The sequence below is a fragment of the Gadus macrocephalus genome, chromosome 3, assembly GCF_031168955.1.
Source record: "Gadus macrocephalus chromosome 3, ASM3116895v1".
Taxonomy (NCBI): domain Eukaryota; kingdom Metazoa; phylum Chordata; class Actinopteri; order Gadiformes; family Gadidae; genus Gadus; species Gadus macrocephalus.
In genome coordinates, this window is record NC_082384.1 from 18,222,109 (window position 1) to 18,239,838 (window position 17,730).

The 17,730-nt window shown below is 45.8% G+C and overlaps 1 protein-coding gene across 1 annotated transcript; it reads left to right on the top strand.

Moving 5' to 3' along the window:
- Nucleotides 1-9,787: 9,787 nt before the first annotated feature.
- LOC132454419 (beta-1,3-N-acetylglucosaminyltransferase lunatic fringe-like) lies at nucleotides 9,788-17,395 on the top strand. Its single transcript, XM_060047765.1, has 8 exons — nucleotides 9,788-10,379; nucleotides 12,574-12,622; nucleotides 13,231-13,333; nucleotides 13,671-13,824; nucleotides 14,043-14,134; nucleotides 14,264-14,423; nucleotides 14,959-15,044; nucleotides 15,610-17,395. The coding sequence occupies exons 1-8, from the start codon at nucleotides 9,969-9,971 to the stop codon at nucleotides 15,674-15,676; spliced, it is 1,122 nt and encodes a 373-aa protein (XP_059903748.1). The 5' UTR covers nucleotides 9,788-9,968; the 3' UTR covers nucleotides 15,677-17,395.
- Nucleotides 17,396-17,730: the final 335 nt, after the last annotated feature.

A 17,730-nucleotide genomic window follows, 5' to 3' on the forward strand; every position in this document is an offset into this window, starting at 1 on the left:
TACAAGCCAGTGGGGGACTTAACATGAGTCAATCGATATCTTTGTTACTTCGCACTGCTGCTCTGCTCACCTACCATTCTGGAGATTTGGGGTTATGCTGGAAGTGTCGACATTGGTTCCTTGAACCACAGGCCTCATTCGCAATTACTTAACTTTGGGTTGAGGCTTGAGTGGGATTTATTTAAAATATTAATCAAAACTGGAACGATTTACTAAATAATGAATGGCACTGGCCATCTGTGAACCTTACAGACAGCACAACTATGGGGTCTGTGTGTGTGTGTGTGTGTGTGTGTGTGTGTGTGTGTGTGTGTGTGTGTGTGTGTGTGTGTGTGTGTGTGTGTGTGTGTGTGTGTGTGTGTGTGTGTGTGTGTGTGTGTGTGTGTGTGTGTGTGTGTGTGTGTGTGTGTGTGTGTGTGTGTGTGTGTGTCTGTGTGTCTGTGTGTGTGTGCGGCTGGCTTTGTGTGTGCGTGCGTGCGATAAATTTGACAATCAGGTGCGACAACGAAATAAAATCTGCACGCATGATGACATAATAATATTATAACTATGCTACCATCTAGTGGAGAAAAATTGAATAACCATTTAGCGAATATGCCGACCAGGTAATTTTGGTGGAAGCTGGCTTTGTGTGTGCGTGCGTGCGATAAATTTGACAATCAGGTGCGACAACGAAATAAAATCTGCACGCATGATGACATAATAATATTATAACTATGCTACCATCTAGTGGAGAAAAATGTAATAACCATTTAGCGAATATGCCGACCAGGTCATTTTGGTGGAAGCTTTCAATCACAACTTTTTGCTTATAATTTCATAGGTGGATACATTCTTTCAAGTGTAGCCCCATTGGGATTCCCATCCAACCAACATCTGACCCTGTCAATGTAAATGCCATACCCTACAAGTTAATCTAAAGGATGAACACAGATAGGCAAAAAAACAATAGGCCAATCGATTAGGGATTAGCATCATTTAATTATAGGAAGGAACTATTATTTATTTATTGGCAGGCTAATATATGATTATTTCACAGGGTTATAGTAAATCTAATTTAGAGGCCTCACTAAAACACACATGTCTGCGTTTGTGTGGATCTTTTAGCCTTGGGATGTTGTTGTGCGGGCTGGCTTGGGCTGCCCAGCGTAATCTGTGCAATCGACTGGTAAACGGTCCAGTAATTGGCATGATGTTACCGTGTGATGCGGACCGCTTTACGGGGAAAAGGGTCATTCCTGGCATGCAACTTCTAGGAAACATCGTTGGTACTTCGGGAAGGATAAGAGTATTCTTTAGATTTATAAGGAAAAAAATGTTTAGTCACACATACTCTTACACTTACACATCAATATCAATCTATTTATTATAGTACTGTTACTATTATGTGTTTTGTATTCATCCATGATATTGTTGATGTTATTATTATTATTATTGTCTATATTATTATATTTAACGTTCTCATTGTTTCATCATCATCAGGAGAATGTGTTTGTGTAATTAGGGCAAGGTGGTTGCTAGCAGTGCACTTGTCTGTGCAGATCAGTAGGTCAGATCACCTCTGCTTGGGGTGCTTTTCCTCCACACTGATCGGACAAGACACTCTCAACGACCAACTTGTCATTGTCACACTGACAACAAGTGAAGGCTGCCAGCCCAGTTCAGCATGAGACGGCGGCGTGGCGCTCCCTTTGAAGCGTCCGTCACACTAACTAACCACTGTTATCATGTCACTCTCACACACACCTGAGTTAACGCATATGCAAGCACGCACACATACACACGCACGCACAAACACACGCACGCATCACGCATGCACAAACACACGCAGGCACACACAATTAAAAAACTGAAATGCGCTGTTTTCGAGGAGAGCAACCATAAAACATTCGTGTTTTACAACATTCCTCAGAAAACATTGTCCCAATTGACAAAACAGAGCGTCCTTGTTAGCGCGGGATTTTATTTTTGCACTGCTCACTACAGTTTCTTTGGCTTAAACTCATCCGAGAAGCTTTGTTTTTCACCGTTGGCTGTCGGCTGTTCCTCCGTGCTGGCAGCGCACAGGGAAGAGAACAGTCTCAGCTTGTTAGCAGACTGCTGGATGTGGTACAGAGAGAGAGATACCGTTGAGGTTACTGACTCAGGCGAACACACCTGGAATCAACCGAATCATTCATGTCTAACTGTGGTAATTCACATTCCTGAATACAAAAACACAAAGACACAATTCATTTTCTCATTCGCCATAAAAATAATACATGTTTTTGCAGGATTTGCGTTCGCTGTGTGTATTTGTCTGTGTGAGAATTGTGTTCATATAAGACATAAATAAGATGATTTTGATTCTGATGTAATGAGTTATTCAAACAGATTTTCAATGTGACAAAATGAAATTAAGACAGACACATCAAACCCTTTCAGACACATCAAACCCTTCTGTAACAATGGCCCATTCACTACTCAAGGCAGCTAGTGTCTGAGACAGAGCGAGTGTACAAACTCACGTTAACTCTATCTGAAACAACACCATGATTGTTTATTCTTTTTTTAGGTGTCTGTTTGGGGTTTGGAGTCTCTCTGTGGGGGATGTGTAAGGGGCGTGGGGGGGGGGGGGGGGGGGGGGGATGAAGATACACTATATGTATCATTGTATGCATGAGTGACACGATGAACACTCCATTCAGCACTTACAGAGGATTGCGCAGTCCAATCTACAATCCAAGTGTGTGCCTGCATGTGTATGTTTGTGTGTGTGTGATTGTGTGTGTATGTCTGTGTGTGTCTATGTGAGCGTCACGGGAAAGTGCAGTGCACGGTTGTGACCGGGCCCGTATCGCTCTTGTCGTCTTACCCATCTGTTCCCCTTTAGCAGCGTGCACTCCATCTATATTTTCTCTTTCTCTTCACTTCCCCCTTTGGGATTTCCTGTGTGAGGGGTGACGCCTGCATGGCGTGTTAGTGTGTGTGTGTGTGTGTGTGTGTGTGTGTGTGTGTGTGTGTGTGTGTGTGTGTGTGTGTGTGTGTGTGTGTGTGTGTGTGTGTGTGTGTGTGTGTTTGTTTGTGTGTGTGTGTTTGTATGAGTTTGTGTGTATGTGTTTGTTTTTGTGTGTGTATGTGTGTGTGTGTGTGTGTGTGTGTGTGTGTGTGTGTGTATGTGTTTGTTTGTGTGTGTGTTTGTGAGTGCCGTGTGTGTGTGTGTGTGTGTGTGTGTGTGTGTGTGTGTGTGTGAGTGTTTCTTTTGTCAGAATGCAATATTCCTTCAGCCTGATTCGATGTGTGTTGGCTCCAACCCAAATGAAACAGCAGCTAATTTCTCTGTTCGTCCCAAGATTCTCGAGCTCCGACTTTCACCCTCAGTCGTTGATTCAATGTACGTGGGTGTATGTGATTTTGTGTGTGTGTATTTGTGTGTACACATGTGCATACAGTGAAACGAACACACGCAAACACACGTCACACACACAAACTACAAACTTCAATACTTCATTCAGAAATACCAGGGCCTAAATGTTGTCAGATGTAGCAGTTGTCTGATCATGCTTCAACCAGTAACCATATCGGGAGGGTACATCAGTAAGGCAGCCAAACACGCAACGTCGACGATACCAACAACATCTCGTCCTTCCAGATGTGTCGGCTTCAAATTAATGAGGAAGTTGAGCAATGTGCTGCTAGCGGTTCTGTCCTCAGCGCAGAGCAGGCTGTGCTCCTCAGATCCCTAGTACACATCCCTATGTGTGCACATGCCCCAGGCCGCTGAATAAAGAAACAACAAGCTCTCACTTGAAAGCTGACACAATGAACAGACTATTGCATAGCAACATGTAGCATCTGACAGTGACGTTGGAAGGTAGAAGGGGTGTACGTCGCCTGTACTAATGACTCATAGACAGCACATAAGAGGTACATTGCATCTCATTGTATGTAAGACACAATCTGCTTTAGGGCTTTATTAGTTTCGTTACTGATTAGAATCACAGCAATGTAAACACAAGTTAATCTCTGCATCCATCTTCAGCGTTCCCTCGGCTGATGGGCTGATAGCCTTTCCTTTCCCTGGGTTTCCTTACCTTTGGGCTGTCTTTAGGAGTGATGGCATGCTCAGCAGCAGCTGCTGCACCACTGAGCACTTGAGGGAAGGGAGCGACCACACGTTCAAGTTCAGAGAACCTACACTAGCACGCACACACACGCACACACGCGCGCGCGCACACACACACAGACACACACACACGGTTCGTTCTTCCAGCTGTACAGCGAGTGGTGCGCCATCGCCCTGTGGTCCCACTGAGAGGAGTCACTGACCACAGATTCTGTTTCCCATACAACGCTCCAATATTAAGGAAGGTTAGGTTTAATGATCCTACATAATTGCACAGTTTGAATTCTGAAGGGTATTTCGGTGAATCAACTTACAACTTTTTAGGTATTACCAAGAAAAACTTGAGTGATGTATTTCTGACCACGGAGATTGATCTGACTCCAAATAATTCACTTTATTTGTCTCAAGAGTACAGGCTCTGCCCTAGGGCTCTGCCTCAGGTTTAAACAAAACCAAATTTAATCCAAAAAGGAAAAGGCAGGACAGAAAGACCTTACCTCTGTATCCGTTGAGATCAGGCGTGCAACATGGTCACATGGATCCGGCCAAGTGTACCGACCCACAGATGACTCGGACCAGCCAGTTGTCCTTCTCATCCGATATTGCAAGAGCGATCACTTCAGATATACAGTTCAATCCATCAATCATTTTCCTCTGTTTGACTTCATCCTCCCCTTGAACGTGGCTTCAGCCAGCACCTCTGGTTTGAATAATGTATCCCCGGAGGGGGGGGGGGGAGAAATGCATGTGTTTCTTGCTTGCTAAAATAGGGTTTTCCTTCCTCTATTTATGTGGAACTCTCATTGATTTCGAAAATGAAATAATATATGCATGTTATTTTAATGGGTGGTGCAAATACTTTTTCATGTGAATCGACACATCAAATAGAATCATGTGTTTGCGCTTACATACTTAACCTACAATATCAACTAAGGAAGTATTCAGAATCAACTCATCTCTATTAAGGTGGAATTGTTCATTATCAATGATAAAACCAAACTGGAATTGCCCATGTACCCCCTGGACTCCTTCACAGAGAACCCCCACTTCAGAAACACTGCCCTTCGGCCTTTAGTGTTCAGAGGGCTGCAGATCCAGACCTGGCAAAAGTATTTGATCAGAAGAATTCCAATGAAACCACAGAGAACACAGGCAGACACCGACAAGCCCAGAGCCCGAAGAGGGCCTGATGGGACGGCATGTGTACACCGCAGACTGCGAGCGAGTCACGCACGAACCCCCACTCCACAACACAGTCATGTGCACGTAGCAAGGACAGAGGAATGTAGACACAGAGACATGGAGGCTGGGACACATTCAGCAAGTGTTTGAATCTCGATGAAGAAGATGAATTGGATTGATAGTGAACAGTTGCAACTTCTGTCATGATTAGATCAAATCAAGCCGTGATCAAATGATAGCTGGATCTAGTGCCAAGTCATTTGCTCGCCCAGTGTTTATTTGTATCTGTTATGGCTGAATATCCAGCATTGATGCGAATCCAGCACTCCAGGGTTAGAGCACCATTGGTTCGCGGCTATAAATCTATAAATCTAAATGTGTGCTGTGTGTTCTAGCTCTCCTCCTGGCTATCATTACTGTTCCCCAAAAACAAATAGACTTTGTACAGTGCACTCATTAAGTTAACCCTGGTGGAATCTTGTGATCGCAGATTCCTCGCCTCAGCACCCCACATCACAAGCAGTCCAGAGCTGGACGCACTCGCACACACGCACGCACACACACACACACACACACACACACACACACACACACACACACACACACACACACACACACACACACACACACACACAAACAAACCACACACACACACACACACACACATTTACTGATGCACACACATACACACACATATACACACACACACACACACAAACACACACACACAAACACACACACACAAACACACACACACACACACACACACCGTTTACTGATGCACACACAAACACACACACACAAACAAACACCGATCACGTGCAGCTGAGCGTGAGACGGTGGCACATACACACACACACACACACACGCACACACACAGACTGACGCACACACACACACACACACACACAATTTATGAACATTAACCATACACACACACACACACATACACACACGCCCACACACATAGACAAACACACACACACACATTCTGGGTGGTATTTGAAGCTAGGGTAACTTATAATGGACTCACATGGTCTGAGCTAATCCACTTTGTCTAAGTAGCTGCCTGGTCATCCATGATGTATTCCTTCTAGCGGAATATCATATGATTGTGACTCCACCCATCTCTCCCCCTAAACTCTCCACCCGCCTCATTGGCATGGAGACTGCCACCACCCCCCTGGACCCCGTCCCCTCCACCCTGGTCAAGGCCTGTCTCCCCACCGTCAGCCCTATCTATCACCACCGTGGTAAACTCCTCCCTGTCTACTGGCTCTATGCCCCCTTCACTCAAACTTGCTGCCGTGCCCCCATCCTCAACCCCTGTATTCCCACCCACCACAGACCGATCTCCAATCTATCTCCAACTCAAAACCTACCTGGCCTCTGATCCCCGTCGTGAAACCACTCAATCCGGTTCTGATCTTCTCAAAGCACGGACACAGCCCTCCTCAAAGTCACCAGCAACCTCCTTCACTCCTCAGACTCCGGCTCCCTCAACATCGCCATCCACACGCACACACATGCACGCACACACACACACACACACACACACACACACACACACACACACACACACACACACACACACACACACACACACACACACACACACACACACACACACACACACACACACACACACACGCACACACACACACACACACACGCACACACACGCACACACACACACACACACACACACACACACACACACACACACACACACACACACACACACACAGTTTATTCATTTTTTTGGTATTTGGTTTTTGGTATCTGCGTGTGTGTGTGCGTTTGTGTGTGTATGTGTGCAGAAACGCTTTAATCAATATCACGTTGTGGATTGTAAGCCCCGAAAAGACTTTAGTCTGACGCCATATCAACCACAGAGCTCTGCTGCAGACGATGACCATGGGACTCATCCTTCTGCTTGGCTTTCCATATCCCTAGTCCCCTAGTGCCCTCCTTCACCCCCCATGATGTGCTGATACAGACACACACTCACCCCCCCGCCCTCCAAGATGAGAAGGAAAAAAAATTGTTTGTTCTGTTCCTTTCTGTATGTTTTGTTTATGTTGTGGATGATCATCTTGATCCCATTAGTTCGGAACAACAAGCGTATGCAAGGGTTCATGCATATTAGGCACCTGTGTGTGTGTGTGTGTGTGTGTGTGTGTGTGTGTGTGTGTGTGTGTGTGTGTGTGTGTGTGTGTGTGTGTGTGTGTGTGTGTGTGAGCATCTGCATCTGTACGTTTCTGTGTCGTCCTTGTGTGCATGTGTCTGTGTGCATGTGTGCGTGTGTGCGTGTGTGTGTGTGTGTGTGTGTGTGTGTGTGTGTGTGTGTGTGTGTGTGTGTGTGTGTGTGTGTGTGTGTGTGTGTGTGTGTGTGTGTGTGTGTGTGTGTGTGTGTGTGTCTGTGTGTGTGTGTGTGTGTGTGTGTGTTTGTTTGCATTTTGTGTGAGGTCACTTGTTTATGTACAGTACCAGTGTGCATGAGTGTCGTGCATGTGAGAGTGTTTGGAGGTTGGAATGGGAGAGGAAGCAGGGGGAAAAGTCCCAACTTGAAGTTTGGAAAACGGTGACCTTATACTCTGAATTCTGTCACATATGGACGATGAGCGGAAGAAAACACAACAACACACAAACACACAACACACAGCGACGGATGGACGGAAGATGAGGAGGAGGAGGCAGAGAGAGTAAAGATAGCAGAGATGTGTGTGAAGCGACTGAGGCATTAAATGTTTTATGGATGATTACTTTATGGGCTTCATTAAAATAGCGATTTTCTAACCAGTGGCCACTCAGGGCGCTTCCAATATGACCTTACATTCACAGATACATGCACACATTCACAGTGAGCCAACCAATGCAAGGCGACAGCCAGCTCGTTGGGAGCAGTTAAGGTGAGGCGTCACGCTCAGGGACACCTCGACACAGGAGCCAGAGATCCAACTAGCAAACTTACCGTTACCAGTCAACCCGCTCAACCTGAGCCACATGCCGCCCAACTTGCATCTCAAAATGCTGACCTTCACCTCAACCGCTCTATTCCCCCCAGACAGAAAGCAAAACATGCAGCAACAATTGTATCCTATATAAATCAAAGACAAAGTACTGAGAAAAAAAAATGACACTGAATCACCTTGACACCCATGCTCCAATGAAAAGGAAAGAAAAACAGAAAGAAAGAATGAAAGGCAAAAATAAAGTAAAAGAGAATAAAGTAAGAAAGAAAGAAGAGAGAACAAACAAATGAAAGACATAAAAAGACAGAGAGAAGGCTGCCCGCCGAAGGTGGCTGTCCATGCCTATGAGTGTTATCTTTGAAGACCGCCACACGTTGAACAGTTTGTAGGAACTTCAAAGCGGGATTCATTAGATAGACGCCGGAGACAAAAGGACGCAGGAGGACAGAGACAGGGAATATGGCGCGCAGGCATATTTACACACAGCTTCTACACAGATGTGACTTAGTTTATAAAATAGAGCTGCCATCCACATTCACCAGCCACCGCAATAATCTCCTAATTTACGCACGCAAACACACACAAACACACACACACACACACACACACACACACACACACACACACACACACACACACACACACACACACACACACACACACACACACACACACACACACACACACACACACACACACACACAAACTCATACCATGTGCCCATAACATACACTTGTAATCAGAGAGCATCATTATATTGCCAACGTTAAATAAAACAAGAAATTAAATGATGGAGTGTGTTTGTGTGCGTGTGTGCGTGTGTGTGTGTGTGTGTGTGTGTGTGTGTGTGTGTGTGTGTGTGTGTGTGTGTGTGTGTGTGTGTGTGTGTGTGTGTGTGTGTGTGTGTGTGTGTGTGTGTTGGAGGGGGGGAGAGAAACATATAGAGAAAAACAGAGAGGGAGGGAAAGAGAGAAACCGTGTGTGTGTGTGGGGGGGGGGGGGGGGTACATAGTTTGTGTGTCCATGCAGCTGTTCCGCTCCAAACCAAGAGGATTAAAAACTGACAGCTCTCCTCTTTCTTCTTCGCTTTTCTTTGAAATACAAGAACAGAGAGAATCTGGCGGCTAAAGAGTTTCTAGAAAGAATGACGTGCACTGAATATAGCAGACCTGCAGTTTTTCTCTCCTCTGCACCGCTTATCAGAAAAAAAAAATTATATGTAGCTAAAGCGGTTTCCATGAGGCTGAACAAAAATAGTATTTTTACCGTAAATTACCACCATGAAAGAAATGGAATGTGCAGTGTTGGAACGAATTGAAGAGAGTAGCTTTGGAAAAAGGATAAAAGACAGCACATTTGCGAAGGGACACTATTTTCTCCTTAGTGTGCTGAAGTCTGCAAGAGTTGCAAGTGTATCCTCGATTGCCCCTCCAATAGCCCACGAAAAAACAGCGTACACACACACATAATCCAACAGACACATCTCGCTACACAGCAGGCCCCGCCCACTGGCTCCCCCATCTCTTTAAATGCAACGCGTGTGTGAGCTGTGGTGTGGACGTATTTGACATAATGATGCGAGGAGGGAGCAAAGAGACACCACATGGACAGTTTTGAGATGTTTCAGTTGCGAGAGCAACACAATAATAAGTATTAGTTCTTGTATCTGAACAGGAATCCAAATTAGGATCCTACTCCCAACGAATATGATGAAAAACGCCGGGAGACCCAAACACAACAGCATCTCATCTGGGGTCTTCACGGGAACCTGTTTGCTGTTCGTGCTTCTACTGCTGGTGGTCGCACACCCCAACAACAATGTGTTGCTGGACGTGCCTCTCACGGGTCTGTACCTCGGAGACGGGCAGACCTCGGCGGCTAGAAACGACGTAGAACCGGACCGATCGCAAGGCAAAGTTTTCTCCGCCTATTTCAGTAAGTTGGCGCGGGAGAGGAGAGCGATCGAAGCTCCCAGACGGACCAGAGCGTCCCCGTCCCGGGCGGTGGAGAACCTGTCTCCAGCCGACCTGTTTATTGCCGTGAAGACCACCCGCCAGTACCACGGACTACGGCTGGACCTGCTGTTGGAAACATGGATGTCCCGAAGTTTACAACAGGTATTAACTGTCATGAAATTCTGTCATGTGATGATAACATAGACGTGTTGGCTATGTCAGAGCAATACCACATCAGGCAGACATAGCGTCCATGTCTCCCAGGGCTATGATGGCCACACTAATGTGAATCGACTGAATTCATTTTTTTATTAATTATTCATGAATAATAAAAAAAATGTATGAATTGCAATGTCCATCAAATATACTCCTATAGGACTTCATCAATCCGTATTCCTTCTCGTGACGATTTTATGGATGGTCAGCCTATCTGAGATATGCTTGCTGTAACGATTAGGGTATCATATTAATGCCAGTAGCCGTTTTAATACCTTAATACCATGAAATTATTTCTCTTTGATCCTGGTGAAACATATAGCCTAAAGATCACAGATATTTGCTCTGGCTTGTGCTAATGTGAGAATCGTTAACTGAACCGATATAAATGCTTCTACACTGGGACTGGAATAGGCTACAACATGTCACTGAATCTCTCCTATAGCCCCATACATTTGTTGACATATAAACAGTCCTTAGACGTCTCGTCTGGACATGGGAAAAAATCAGCTGACATATGTGCACGTGCGTGTGAAACTGACGGAAGACATTCCTGTATCTTTTCTCTCACGCTCAGGTGGTGTGTAACATTACCTGCGTTCCCAACACACCCCTATATTGTCATTCTGCTGACTAAAGGCATGCTTTAATTCCACACACATACACACACACACACACACACACACACACACACACACACACACACACACACACACAGTCACACAGTCACACAGTCACACAGTCACACACAGTCAAACGTGCAAACAAGAAAGACTGCAGTGTTGCCTGTCTATACAACTAAAACTGTGGGAATCCACCGTGCTTCTCGTGGGAAATGACGGGCCGTGTGATCACGGGACAACATTGTACTCCTCCTCCTCCTGTACGCTGGTTTGTTTCTGCTGCTGCCATTGTCTGTCTCTTCCCAGGCTGCTCTTGTTGTAAAGAACTTAGCCTTGTAGTCTGCGGCATGATGCCATGACAGGTTTTATAGAGGTTGGAGTATTTTTTAAAATGGTGATTCACTTTCTTTGCTCACTTGAAAGGACTACTTTGCTGGTTCTAAACCGGCTTTGTACCGTCACAATGTGGAGAGTGTGTGTGCAAATTAAATATGGTTAACGTTGCTCCCTGCTGCCTCTGTCCACCGGAAGACGCGGTGTGGCGAATGACATAAAGCTGGCTGAACATCAGCAGATCAGTCCTTTAGTAGCAGGCTGACATGCAGGTTGTTTTAGCTGTTTCTACGAGCTCTGGTTACAACAGCACTCGACCAAACCTAATCGATGAGTATATGATATGATATGGCCAGGCTGTGCTGCATTAAAATGTATTTCCCTCACATTCTCATACCCCTTTCTAAGTTTTATCAACACGACTTTGATGAGTAAAAAGTTACGCTGAATGGGATGTGAACGAATGTGTTATTCTTTTATTTTGCCTGTCCGTCTGGCTGTCTGGCTGTCTGTTTTTCCTCCATTCTTTGAGAGGGATCTCTTGAATTGGGGCAGCATAGGGGGGCTGATTTTGATTGGAAATGTTTTTATCTTGGCCGTTCATCTGACAGTGCGTATGTGTCTATTGGCGTGTCTTTCTGACGGCGTGGTGCACGTCTGTCTGACGGCGTGCACGTCTGTCTGACGGCGTGCATGTCTGTCTGAGGGGGAGCACGTCTGTCTGACGCCGTGCATGTGTGTACGCAGGGTGTAGATATGTACTTACTTCCTGTTTAAAGCCCCTGGGTACCGACTGGCTTCCTGAGTGTCGAAGGACCCCTGACCTAGTCACACACACACACACACACACACACACACACACACACACACACACACACACACACACACCGGTCTTTGTTTTGGAGAGTGTGTGGACCATGTGGTGTGGTGCTGATAGACAGGAGGTCCACCTTAGTTTTGGCTCTGGTCCAACATCAACACGGTTGATGTGTTTATTATGGGTACATATATGCGTAGGTTTGGTATGCGTGCGTGTGTGTGTGTGTGTGTGCGAGCAGGTGGCGCCAGAGCATCACCTGAGTCCAAAACAAGCCCATGAACAATGGGTCTGGAAAAATGTTCTGGCTTCACCACAGAAATAACATCAAACCCCCTGCTTTAATTACTCTGTTCTTATTTTCCAGACGTACGTGTTCACTGATGGAGACGATGACAAACTGAAGAAGAGACTGGGTGAGTTTACACACACGCACACACACACACACGCACGCACGCACGTGATAAGCAGTGTTATCTGGGCTGGCAGGGAGGTGGAACAGGAAGGCTGCAGTAGGCCTGCCGTGGAGCCAGGAACCTGTGGCTGCTGACTGGGCAGAACGTGACTTCCTGTGAACACAGGAAGTCAGCCCGGCACCATCCACTCAGTCTTGTTCACCTTAGCCAAGCATTATGTCGCCACGGACACATTTGAACAACAATATTTTGAAAATGGGATCAAATGAGGTCTTTCAGTTATTGTTTGCAAGTTAAAGGCCATTCCTTGGCTGTATTATTATTATTATACCATAGCATGTGTGGCTGAAGAAACATGGATTTATGTATATATATATATATATATATATATATATATATATATATATATAATTGTAAATTAGAATGTGCTTTGTCTCTGAGATTTAACTATTATTCACCAATAACGACACACATTTGTGATTTCTATAGCTACTCTGCACTCCCCAGTTGTTTTGTTCATGCAGCTAATTTCTTTGTATTGGTGACTGCACTTGTAAGTGCCTTTGGACACAATGGTCGAAGGCTAATGTATGTATGGTCTTCCTCAGGAGGTCACCTGATCAACACCAACTGCTCCGCCAGCCACAGTCGGCAGGCACTGTCCTGTAAGATGGCCCAGGAATACAGCGCCTTTATCCATTCGGGGAAGAAGTAAGATACACGCACACACACCTGTACATAACACGCGCACATTCTCACACACACACGCACATACATACATGCATACATACATTCTAGGTATATATGTACCCATAATAAACGCATTAACTCTGTTTATGTTGGACCAAAGCCAAAACTATGGTGGACCTCCTGTCTATCAGCACCACAGCACATGGTCCACACACTCTCCCAAACAAATGTCGGACACGCACACGCACACGCACACACACACACACATACACTCTCACTCTCACTCTCACTCTCTCTCTGACTGCAGGTGTGTGTGTGTGTGTGTGTGTGTGTGTGTGTGTGTGTGTGATCATTCCAGGTGGTTCTGTCATGTGGATGACGATAACTACCTGAACGTGGGCTCCCTGGTGAAGCTGCTGTCCCAGTACAGACACACCCAGGACGTGTACCTGGGCCGGCCCAGCCTGGAGAGACCCATTCAGGCCACAGAGAGGCTGGGCTCCACACACCAGGTGAGCGTTTGATTCAGAGCTGGGATGGTCTTCTACGTTATCACAATAGAGGAAATCCTGTTTGATTACCTGCAGGCGTCTGGTGAAAGAACTAGAAGCTGATTTTATTTGTCCTTTGATGCCGCATGGCGTCTCTGAATGAGTTCTTTGCGCTGCCTGGTGTCTTCTGGGAGCAGCGCTCTGCTGATGCACATCGCTCTCTGTGCTCCTTTGCTCAGAGCCAGAAGGAGGTGCGCTTCTGGTTCGCCACTGGGGGAGCAGGGTTCTGCCTGAGCCGGGGACTGGCGCTCAAGATGAGCCCTTGGGCCAGGTGAGCCCCCCCCCCCGCCCTGAGTCAGCAAACCAAGCGAAGACCAAGTGGGGATCCTTTGATCCAGGTCTGTCCTTCGCCCACACCCACTCACAGCCTTCCTTCTGTCGTGTTCTTCTCCCTCGCTAGCGAGGGCACCTTCATGGTCACCGCCGAGCAGATCCGTCTCCCCGACGACTGCACCGTGGGTTACATCGCCGAGGCCCTGCTGGGCATCGGCCTCACGCGCTCCCCCCTGTTCCACTCCCACCTGGAGAACCTGGGGCTGGTGTCGGAGATCCACCGCCAGGTACGTGGAGTCCCGTTGAATCAGCATCCCTGGGAGGTGGTGTAAAGGCTGGTGGTTTTAGTGGGTTCAGCGTTGCAGGTTGGTATTAGCCCGTGTCCCGGGCAGCCTCCAGAAACATGGGGTTAGGTCAACATGCAGTACATTAACCAAGGGGCTCATGCTAGTGTTTTTTCAAGTGTTTCCCAACCTTTGGTTCTGAGCCCCTCTTTGGCTCTGCCGATATTCATACATGGGTCCCGAGAGATTGCTGACTGATGAGCTATATGTTTGATGATCCAGGGGAGACGTTAGGGGCCGATTTTGATTGGGTTGAAAGTGTGTGTGTGTGTGTGTGTGTGTGTGTGTGTGTGTGTGTGTGTGTGTGTGTGTGTGTGTGTGTGTGTGTGTGTGTGTGTGTGTGTGTGTGTGTGTGTGTGTGTGTGTGTGTGTGTGAGCAGAGGCACGAAAATGTCAGAAGATGTTGAATGGAGTCATCAGTGAGGGGCTACTAGGTGAAGGGCTGATTTGTATTGAAATGTGTGTGTTTTGTTCCCAGGTTACGCTCAGCTACGGCACAGTGGAAGGCAGCAGGAACACTGTGAATGTGAGGGGACCTTTCAGCACGAGTGAAGACCCTACCAGGTGCGTGGGTGCCTGCATGGTTATTTAGGAGAATACATTTTTTTGGTGGAGTCAAAAAAACGAGTGAAACAAAACATAAATTTTTATAGATGTTATTTAGACCGTAGCTTCTTAAAATCTAACTTACACACATGCTAAGTGACATTACTTAAAGTAAACTGAGTCAACATTTTGGCCACTGGCTTCATCCCTCCCCTTCCAAAACAAAGAGTTTCTAGTAAGAATTGCGTAAGCCTCATAATATAGTTGAACCACGATAGGTATCCTGTCTGTATCCTGTCTTTGTTCATTGTGTGTGTGTGTGTGTGTGTGTGTGTGTGTGTGTGTGTGTGTGTGTGTGTGTGTGTGTGTGTGTGTGTGTGTGTGTGTGTGTGTGTGTGTGTGTGTGTGTGTGTGTGTGTGTGTGTGTAAAAGGTGGGGGGGGGGGGGGGGGTTGTGAACATGCACACACTGTCTCACTCAGTGCACTTTAGACGACACAATTTTCTTTCTGGCATTGGCTTTTTGAAATCCCCAGTTAGCCACTTCCATGCATTGTGTAACCCGTTTCCCTCTGTTGTCTCAGGTTCAAGTCTGTCCATTGTCAGCTATATCCAGACACTCCATGGTGCCCCAGCCCACAGACACTCTAACCCATGGAGGGACCAAGGAGTGGATGGCTTAGCAGTGAAGAAACTGAGAGAGGGGGACGAACTGAGAAAAGCTCCACTTTGTTCCACTCGGCTGGAGAAAAAACAAACAAACAAATTGTTGGAGCGGTTTGAGTCTGGGTTTTCCCTGCTCCGTCCGATCTTCACACAAGCACACATCGCTCTTTTTCAAAGCTTTGCTCATGTTGGACCATCTCTCCCATTAGAGAGAGGGTGGGAACCGTTTTTCAAAAACATCTACAAAACACTCTACGTCAAGGATTTGGTTGTGGTTTCGAGAAACAAGTCCCAAGGATGGGGCATCTTTCTGGCCAGGCAACTAGGCCAGGAAACGTTATTACTCACTCTATTGATCACTCAATAGAGTGATCAATATAATAGTCACTTTATTGATGATGGCTTGTTATTTCATTGCATGCAAGGCATTTATCTTTAAAGACAAATTTAAATCCTACACGTGGATTTACCGCAATGACGACAAAGAAGGAAGACACAAGAGATGACGGGCAGACACTGAAGAGAGAGAGAGAGGTAGAGGGAGAGAGTGAGGGAACTTTCTACATACGCCATCAGTCTCTCTCAGCCTTTCATTCCAGTAGACAGCACTACTCAAGCCTGTCACCGGTTCCCACGCATCTCATTGGTCACATCAGCCTTCTGAATATCTGCAGTTTGCCTTGCAGTGCTTCTATACATTCCCATGGCCTCTGTTCAACGCCCAAGTGGTGAAACCTGTTGCTGGTGAATGTTTGTGTAGTGTTAATATGTGCCATGTGGCCTGGCTGATGCCACACTGCTTCCAAAGCCCTGCCACCATGGAAACTGTAGTGTGTCAGACTGCAGTTCTTGCTGCAGTCTGAGTGAAGTGAAGTGAAACCAAATAACAACATCCAAAGCCCTACTACCTGGCATTATTCTGGATGAGTAAGCAGGCAAACAAGAACACTTGGATTTGGAGATGACGTTTATATCTGTAATGCTAGGATACATTTTTCTTTCTGTTGAAAAATGAATTGAGTCTCTTTCTATTCCTCAAGCCTCAACTCAAGATTTTAACCAATCATAATTTATAATACAATGATTGAAAATGAGGTGTCCTCAGCACGGAAGAGTGCAGACAGAGACTAGCGGAACAGAACTGGGGAAGTGATGGAGCAGACGGAGGCTAGACGATTATGCTCACATTAGAGGAATGGAAGTGTGTGTGAATGCATACGGAGACTGAGAAAGATCCTCTTAATGAATACCGACTAAGCTTTATTAGTATATTAACTGTGCACTTTTAACCGTGCACTTTTAGTTCAGCAGTTAACAGTTCACTAAATGAAACGACATGTTGTAGAGAGAAGGTTCTATTTTCTTTTTAATGAGTTTCTTTCATTTATTCGTTGAAATTCTGAAATTAGTGGTCACAAACGTAATGGGATTTTTAAAAGGTCATAGGAAACGACTACTTTTATGGTGCAATAACCGAGAGGCATCCACAGGACTTTTATGGAGAAATGACTCATGTTGGGTCGTATTGGTATTATCATACAAATGGAGAGTGGCTTAACAGCTTTATTTGTTAGCACGTTATGAAGTCAAACGTCTTCACCAACAGGTAGAATATCATTGTTCCCTGTTTGTGAAATACCTGAACTATCACCAGAATATCTGGAAAATCATCCATGAAGTAATAAAATATTTTTTACCAAATGAGTTATAAATGTATCATATTTTCAGTGCTGTGGCATTTTCTGTACTGTATTGATAAACTGAGTGTACTGGAGTCGGGGCGGGGTACATGAAGTTCTCAACTATGGTAACTGACGCTCGGGAATTGATATAGGGGTCGACTTGGACACCACACTGACATTTCACCTCTGACCTCATTCACATTCTAGCACTATTAGACACTTGTGTACACACACACACACACACACACACACACACACACCGTCTCTTGGCCCATAATGTCTTGCTTTGATCAAGCCCCTGCAGAGATTAAAAGGCAAATACATTTGTTTGGTATTTGTGTGTGTGTGTGTGTGTGT